Below are 9,551 nucleotides of genomic sequence, written 5' to 3'. Positions count from 1 at the left end.
TTTATGATTTTAAGTCTTATTATTAGTATCTTGCAGCTGTTACTGATAAGGCTTATTTTGTTCATCAATGGCAAGCATTCAGGAAATTTTGTCTACATGAAATTTATTTTCAAATGTATGTGTAAACCCATCCTGTTTGAGTGTGCACACCGTAAGCTTCCCAGGTTGAATTTTTGTATTTGAAAACCATCCAATTATAGTTCTGGAATGAGTTTTGTATATCTCACTAACCATACATTGCCACTGGAACTAAAGAAAATGTACATGTGTGATTTTTAGGATAAATATTCATTAAAATATTTTTTATTGAAATGTTACTTCTTTTCTAAACATAAATCAACTAGTTCTTTTGAAACCTTGTTTATATATTCAGGGGAGATGGGTCCAGAAAGGCTTATGTTAGGATTGGGGAGTTATACAGTATATTATAAAATACTTTTATGCTTGCACTCGCAGCCATTGCTTCACTATAGTCTAGAAACAAGATTGCAGCTATATTGGAGTTGAATACATTTAAAAGTTGACGGATCTTGCTGCAGAATCAATATAATGACATCATATGATATGAAAGAATTATATTTTTGGTAAATTAGTGATGCTAAAAAGAAACTTTGAAGTGTATTATGAATTTTAGGATTATAAGGTCATGTGCATCTTTGTATTCTGTGTTAACAGATGAATTAGAAAATGAGAATTCCTATATTGGAGTACCATTGTCACAGAACTGTTTATTTGTTCCATCATTCTACTTCCAACAAAAACAAGGACATTTTTTAAGACTTCAGAAAATTTGACATTTAATTGAGAATTGTCATTGCAACAAATGCTTTTGATATAGGAATGAATGTACCAATATTCATTGGAGTGTTACACAAAGTTTTGAGGTTTCCATGCAAGAAAGTGGTAGGGCTGGTCAAGATCATAAATCTTTGATATAAGTTCTATATACTATGCTATAGACATGAATACATCTACTGACACCAATATGAAGAAGTATTGTAAATTAACCTTGTGTAACCAAAGTTATATTGTGCACCATTTGTAATTAGAAGCATTGGGAAAAAGTAGGCCAGAGAGGTTGCTGAAAATCACTTTGGTTTACGAAAGCTGTCAAATGTTTGGTCCATGATGATAGAAAACATCAGTTTTTCTGTTTAATGTTTATTTATTTATAAGATTCACTGACAAAATCATTTCAGACATTATTTCAAACATTCATTCATTATGTATGTGATATAAATGGTATCTTGTCAGAATTTATATTTATAAATTCTGAATTGTAACTATTCTAAAGTTAAAACAGAGCAAGCTTGCAGTGTTTTTGTACAGAGGCAGCACTGAACCCTGGTGGTTGATGATGGGCCTTGGACTACAAGTGGTAGACTCTCTTGAAGCTTCAATTGTTGTAAAGATGTATTGAAACTGCCTTCTGGAATTTATTGGGTTTAAAGATCTACCCTGGAAACAAATAGTTGCTACAGTGGATATCATGTTTTTTTGCTGCTGAGTCCTATACTGACCACAAATCAGGTTCCCTTTCAAATTTCTGTAACATCCTGTCAAACTCAAAGCTTGCAATATCAGATATTTTAATTTTAACAGAAATGTCAGATTTCATAACAAGCACATAGAATGAATGATGTTCTAAGTATAGTCTGAGTTTTTTTTGTTTAGTGTTTTTTCCATATTCAAATGGATTTTTAGTCAGTGGTTTAACAGCAGATTATTTACTTATGCTATTTGTACACAAAGTTCTCATTTCCTTGGATTTTTCTTTTGTATTGTTGCTACACAATATTTGGCAAAGCTTGATTGAGTAAACCTATGTTCATGTCCGCTTCTTCAAATTTGTAATATGTATGTTGTTTCTGTTGATGTCCTTGAATTTTGTCAGTGCTGATGTTTAGCTGGTGAATGAAAAATTCAGTTTACTCGTAGGTGTTCTTTTCTTTTCTGTGTGATTCAAACATACCTTGGATGCACATGATGACTTAATCCAATATTGAAATTATTATATTTTATATCTATATTTGTTTGGAACATCATCTAAATTTCTATTTAAAAAAATTTAGAAAATACTACTTGATATTGTAGCAGAAATTACAATGATGTTTGAGAATATTGAGTGTTGGATGTGATGGTTTCAAGTTCAGTGTTTTGAATTGTTAAATTGATATGCATTGTACAATATTTTGTGTGTTTGATATGGAAAATTTAGTTACTCATTTTTGCATTTATAGGAGTACAATTTGAAGTATTTTTTTACACAATAAATGATGATCAGATAATATTTACAAAATTTCTACCAATGTCACAATCGTACTCATTTATCACCATCAGAATATTGATTTGTATGTTTATTACATGTAATATGCCTGTTAATCATGAAGACTTTGGTGAGGAAGATAGCACAAAAGGTCTGTACCTTTCCAGGTGTGGTTTAACAACTCTCTTTTCTGTGATTTTGAGTGATTTGAATCACACAAGTTTTCAGCTTTTTGATGAATATCAACAATTCTCTACACCGTTAAAGCTTTATCTGTAAAAAAAGAAAACAGAAAAAACTAATTGTACAACTTTAAACTAGTTTGTAGCTTCTTCATTTTACCCTGCATTCATTTGATATATAGTATCTCTGATTTGATTTTAGTTTACAAGAATAGCATGTATTAATATCTGGAAGTGGATGATACATTAAAACTTAACATCATTGCTATTTATAAACAATGAAGTGCACCATCTTTTTGTGAAAAATCATTTATGTATGTTATGACCAGACTTGCTTAGAGAGTGATATGAGAAACTTGCACTACAGACTGGTTTGAACAAGAGTTTTAAAGGGGAATTGATAAGTTTCTGAAAAATAAAGGGTGGGTATGCAAGAACAGCTTTAAAGGACCAGTTGATCCCTTATTGTTTATATATATACATATAACATCAAAAACCAAGCAATTACAGTTTTGTTGCAGTATATGTGGTCAGTAAGCAATATGGATTTTATTATATAGAAATATACAAGTTCTAAACCTTTTACAATTTGCCTCAATGTTTTGGAGACATTTCATTTGTGGGGAGTAGAAGTGAAATTTAACATTAAACTTGGGGAAACAAAGACAACTGTATATTTCACAAATATTTATTCTTACCAAGGTTTCACCTGTAAAGGGATTGTCAGGTATAGTCTGAAACAGCTTGCAAACTAGTATAAATATACTTAACAACAACAACAACAAAACAATTGGAAATCCCGACATTCACCTTGAAGCAAGTAGGGTTAGAATGATGTGAGGAACTTGAACCACAGACTGGTTTGAACAAGTTTTAACAGGGAATTGATAAGTTTCTGAAAAATAAAGGCTGGGTATGCAGGAACAACTTTAAAGGACCAGTTGGTCCCTTGTTGTCTATATCTACATATAACATCAAAAACAAGCAATTACAGTTTTGAAGCATTATATCTGATCAGTAAGCAATATAGGTTTTATTATGTATTTTATTATGATCTGGGTATGCAGGAAGAACTTTAAAGGACCAGTTGGTCCCTTGTTGTCTATACTTACGTATAACATCAAAAACAAGCAATTACAGTTTTAAAGCAGTATATCTGATCAGTAAGCAATATAGGTTTTATTATGATCTGGTTATGGCCTGTGCAATGCAGAATAGGTTCAGTAATAAATGTGTTTTTTTTTAAATAGTTAAATTTTGCATAATTATTATTCTACTAATAGTAAAATGTTCCTGTTTATAAATATATAATAAAGCACTACAATCCTTGAACTTTCCTATTTTGTTTCTTTTTCACCAGTTTTGTGACTTCAAAGATCACTCTTCAGGATGTCATTTTTACAGACAATCCAAAATAAAAACATTTAGCTACCACTTTTCAACTAACCATAAATAACATGAATTAAATACATTCAAATATACTCAAAAATAAATTAGTTTAAGCTTATCACATGTATTTCTTTTGTATTCCTTTATAATTGTTTAAAATTAAAACTAATTATGCTTTCTCCTATTATTATAGAAAAGCAGTTTGTTTCCATAATTTTAATAATTTATATAAAATATATCTCTTACTTACTTTATTTTTGTGATTTATAGTAACAGTTTTTTCATAATCATTACTTTTGCTCTTTTTACCTCTGTCTAAGGTGGTGTCAAAGAAATTTATGAAATATTTTTTGAAAGTTAGTATTTTACTTGCCCAAAAAGACAATACATAGAAATATAATTCTTTCAGAATTTTAAAATTATTCAGAATACATTCAGTAAAATGTCTGCTGGCATATACTTGTTTTTTGTTTTTTTTGAGGTGGAAATCTAACATGGAATGTATGTAAATTCATCTTTAATCTTAAACTATCAGTTTCACCAACATAGAATTCACCACAATTTACAGACTATACAAGATAATACATTTTTATAATTGCAGTTAAACAAATTAATGATAAACAAAATATCTTTGATAATATTCTTCTTTATTATTTCTGTAGTTTTAATATAACCTAAATTACATAAACCATAGTTTTTTTCTTTCACAATTCAAAAGTACCATTCGTAGAAAACATTTTATTATTATTTAAGATTATTCATTAATCTATATTAATTTTTATCTTTGAAAATATATTTCAGTTTTTTTTATCTACTAGTTGTTTTAATTGTGTATTAACAAATGAAATATCAATATGTATATATGAAGTCATAAAACTAGTAGAAAATTATAAAAAAAAAAACAACAGAAGAGTTCAAGGATTGTAGCATTTTGTTATTTATTTACATAGATGGAAATGTATGTGTTTAGGTGTCTGTGTGTGACACACTTACATAAGGAGTAGGTAGTTGATTACATTTTGATATATTTTTTGGTTGATATAATGCAAAATGCCCTCTGGAAGACAAAAGAACAAAGTGATCTTGATTTGTTTTACTTTGTAATGTTCTCGATTACTCTTTCAACATAAGTAAAAGAGAAAGTGGTACCAAAACTGCAACTAATTATTTCAGTGCTGTATATTTAGGGACTTATCTATCTGTATTTGGAGAATGTTCTCTGGAGGAATGATTTTTAACTGGTGGGCCATAAGACATTTGGTTATGAACTATCATGAGCCAGAACAGTTGTAACTGCTCGACTCGCAATCTATGGGTCTCGGGTTCAAATCCCGTCACACCAAACATGCTTGCCCTTTCAGCCATGGGGGGCATTATAATGTGACAGTTAATCCCACTATTCGTTGGTAAAAGAGTAGCCCAAGAGTTGGCGGTAGTTGGTGATGACTAGCTGCCTTCCTTCTAGTCTTACACTGCTAAATTAGGGATGGCTAGTGCAGATAGCCCTTGTGTAGTTTTGTGCACAATCCATAACAAACAAACAAAAATTTCATTGTGTAGCCCATAGTATCAGTAAACAACAAGTTACCAAGTTCAGGTGTGTGCCCTAGATTTAGTAATGAGATGTTTTTTACAAGCAGTTTACTTTTATTTTCAGTCATTTATATGAGCTGTATTCTCCTACATATTATTAGTATCAAACTAGAGTTAGTTATAATACAGCAAACATTATTGCTATGTTATACTAACTAGTAATCTATTAGACTGATTTATTTTTGATTATCAGTGCTATCAGAAATACTCCTAATAATTATAACTTAGAAGGTTTATTTTCATAATATTATAAACTAAATGAACTTTTCTAACTCATTTCATTAATTTAGAAATTGAACTCCAGCTCTGCAGTTTCAGCTAACAGAATACTGCTGAGATATTTACAGAATCTTCATATGGAAGAAGGGGTGAGGTGGTTTGAAAGTTAGTTTGTGTTGTACCTACATACTTCATAATTTAAAAGATACTTGACATAATAATGTATGGTTATACATGTTGATTACCACAACATTTATTATTAAGAGATCATTTATTCTTTCAAAGTTGTCCCTCTATATTCACCCCAAGAAAAAGAAAAATTAAACTCCTCCTTTATTTTTCAATAAATCATTGATTTCCTTCTTAAACTCTTGTAAGGTCCTGGCCTTCACCACTCATTGCATTAACTAACCACTGTGTTAGAAAAATAAAACTTTTAGCTGGAACCTAGCCTTTATTTTCTAAATTTAAACTTGTGTCCTTGACATATTGTCATCAGAATTCAGTACAAAGAAATAAAGGCTTTCATCCTACTGATTTCCCAGGTAACTTTGTAAATGCACATAAGATCTCTGACTCTTTCTTTCTTAAGACAAAATAACAGATTTTAACCTTTCCCCAAGACATAACAGAATCATTTTAGAAGCCCTCCTCAATATCCTTCAGCAAATTAATATCCTTTCTGCAATAAAGAGACAAAAACTTTATGTAATATTCTAAGTGAGGCCTGACTGGTGACTTGCATAAAGAGGTATTTACCTCTTTTGACTTTTAATCAACATATTTATAAATATGTCTTAAAATTCTACTAACTTTAATACTGGGAACAGAACTGCTTCAAGAGTTTGAGTGGCTTATTTACTACTTTGTTCCTCATACTCCTACTATTATAATAATAGTAACTAAACTTATTCTTTAATCTTCTATGCTTGTCTTTAAAACTGATACTTTTATTTAAAACTAAATGAAGCCTGTCTTTAGCATGCAATTCATCCTTAACCTAAAAACTATCCCACAAATCTAACCAACCCATCCTTGTCCTAATCACATCCCTGATTTTCTTTCATTTAAGTGTTTGACCCCATTAGGTAAATAATTAATGAACCTAGCTTAATGTAGCATTCCCAAAATGCCCCCCCCCCCACATCTGTTTCGATCCCTAAACCTCTGACGGAGTTTTTTATACTTTCTGAGCAGATCTTCTGATTTTCTTGTTGTGAGGAGAGGAAATCCAATATAGACTTTACATTGATTGCTATATGCACTATGAACAGAGAATTCTCATTGGAACTAGTAACTCTCTAGCAACTTGTACTTTAGTGCATCTAGCATGTAAATTCTGGTTTTGGACTTTCTATATTCTTCAGTATAAATAAGTTAATGAGAGAGTCCCACAAATATGTAAACTTCTTGATCATCAAGCAGCTAAATGTTCAAATCTGTTATTGAATGGTGCTTGACTATTAACTGGACCTGCATCATTAGCTCCAACTTTAACCTCATGTAAGCCCAACATTCATTTGCACCCTCTCTCAAAGCAACTTTTACCCCAAAACTTTGTTTCCTGTTTTACTCCCTTGACTTCTGCTCCTAATTTCACTATTCTCCCCTCTAATGGAGCACTCTTCTCCTAAGCTTTCTCTAACTTCATGTGAGCAGTATCTGCAAGTGAAGTGTACACATAAGCTATTAAGAACTCAAAGATGTAAACTTTTTTCTGGAATGTAGAAGAACAAGAGCTGATTTGATTCAGATGTTTGAAGTCATTATGAATTTGGATAAACTATCCATCACAGGTTTGTTGGAGTGGCAGAAAGATAAGGTTGGGGGGTGAAATCTTGTATATATTGCAAACCATGGTGTCTGTCCAAGCATTCATCTGTCTCCTGTTTACAGCAACCACTTCCCGTGCTATGTTTGAAAAGCTGCACATGCAGGCAAAGCTCAAAATTCAATTTTGAAATGATGGGAGAACAGACATGAATAATTTTGATGCCAAATTTTATTTTTAAAGCAGAATTTTCTACACTAACTTGTTAGGAATTAATCACACTATCATTCACATTTCAAAATGTGACGTAACTTAAAGAATAAAAATGTATGTTTACCGTATGTTATTGTTGAGTGGCTCTTAGCATGACTGAAATGCTCAACAACTACTTTTTGCTGTGGATGTTATAAGTAGATCTGAGTGCAACCAAGAGTGCAACACAATTAACCTTTTTTAAAGTCTGTTAAATAATTTAAATTGATAGATTAACTTAAACTTTTCTGTCACTAGGGACAGGTACTTTTGCTTGTCCTAAATGTTAAAGGAAATAAGTATAAGCTCAGATCCATGCTGATTATTAGACAAAAAAAGATTTTCTGTTATAGTTGTGGAATGGTTTGTCGAATAGTGGTGGTAATTTTAACTCCTTTAGTTTTTTTGTTGGATGATTTTATAGATATGAGAAGCTACATTTATGTCATGCTGGTTATTTATTGGGCTGAGTGGAATTTGGTGATGAAATATTTGTTTTTATTTATAAAAGAACTTACAAACTTGTAGCATGTCAAATAGCAAATGAAAAAATTTCATAAGGCAGTATAAAAGTAATAATAAGAATGAATAAAATATTTTAGTGAATTCATGAAATAGCACCGGAGCTTTCTTGTTTAGCTACATACTATTGTGTTATTGTTGCTATTATAAGCCATAGTACATAATAACAAAAAAAATGTATATATATCAGTTCTTGTTACCAGCATTTGAACAAGATACATGTATGAAGACACAGATGGTCCATTTTTAACAATTTTCACATTAAAAGTAAAAGTGTGATTGATTACTGGTTTTACTAATATAAGTGCATGTATAATGTTGATGAGTTATAACAGTAATTTTACTTTTATTCATGAACAGTATTTTCTTAACCATTGGTTGACTGTTCATTTATTGTATTACCGCCCCCTAATTAATAGAAAGGACTTCCCTTTTAAAGGATTTGTGATGTTGGATTACTTGTTTTGTGAGATGTTCATAATGTTTGAAGTTCACTACTGAACAAAGGAGTTTCTTGTATGTAAAGTATATTGTCAGTGCATGAAGCTTGTTAAAAAGGTGCTTGCATTACCTCTATGCTGTTAGTTTACTTTAGGACTTTTACTAACATGACAGAAAAACATTCCAAATGAAATATTCTTAATTCATGTATTTGTTCATTGCCGTGTTTTTTACGTATTATTATTAACAAAATGACTCTAATACAGTATTTTATGTATCCTGCACTCTCTTACAATGTGATCAGAATAATAGCAAATTATTTATTTTTTTTATTAAATCAAATTATTATGCTTTTTATTATTTGTACAATAATGTAGATTTTATTATACTCTCTAACTGTTAGAATCTGTGTTCTTAAAGTTGTGATTTATTGCCAAAACCTTATTAAAAAAAAAAAATGTAGGTTTAAATTAAAACCACTCTGTATAAATTGGAATAATTTGTTTTTACTATGGAAACTTTTTTTCTTAATATGTATATCTAAGATAATACCAAAAAATGTTATCAGGACTGTTTATCGTGGTTGTTAATTCAAAAGATTTTATCTAGGATCTTTTTGACTAGGATTTTCAAAATATGTCCCAGTCACTTCTAAAACATTATACATATATATGTGTGTATGTATGTATGTATGTGTGTGTGTGTGTGTGTGTGTGTGTGTGTGTATGTATGTATGTATATACTACCTCAGTGAGGTAAAATTTGTTTATTAATTTAAACGTCTTCACAAATATTTTTTATAGACTAAAAATTTCAAAGACAATGGATCCTCAGAAGCCATCAGGTCCTTATGCAGAACCTCCTCCACCTTACAGTAGTGCTCCACCCCCAAGCAACTACAATCCTCCTCCTGGAG

General features: G+C 30.6%; 1 protein-coding gene across 5 annotated transcripts in view; it reads left to right on the top strand.

Annotated features, from left to right (window-relative positions):
• The window catches only part of LOC111085055 (lipopolysaccharide-induced tumor necrosis factor-alpha factor homolog), a 21,493-nt gene that overhangs the window by 2,789 nt on the left and 9,153 nt on the right, over positions 1 to 9,551 (top strand). For 3 of the 5 annotated variants that reach the window (XM_022382112.1, XM_022382115.1, XM_022382111.1), the window contains exon 2: positions 9,439 to 9,551. This exon ends at the window's right edge or, in 1 of these variants, runs on beyond it. In XM_022382112.1, coding sequence (XP_022237820.1) covers positions 9,458 to 9,551 — 94 coding nt within the window. In that variant the 5' untranslated portion in view covers positions 9,439 to 9,457. Of the gene's footprint in view, positions 1 to 5,720; positions 5,799 to 9,438 lie in introns of all 5 variants that reach the window. The other 2 variants (XM_022382114.1, XM_022382113.1) reach the window with 1 other exon arrangement.

Source organism: Limulus polyphemus, unplaced genomic scaffold (genome assembly GCF_000517525.1).
Source record: "Limulus polyphemus unplaced genomic scaffold, Limulus_polyphemus-2.1.2 Scaffold217, whole genome shotgun sequence".
Lineage (NCBI taxonomy): Eukaryota > Metazoa > Arthropoda > Merostomata > Xiphosura > Limulidae > Limulus > Limulus polyphemus.
Note: the sequence above shows the minus strand (reverse complement) of the source record. Positions and strands in the feature narration are given on the sequence as shown.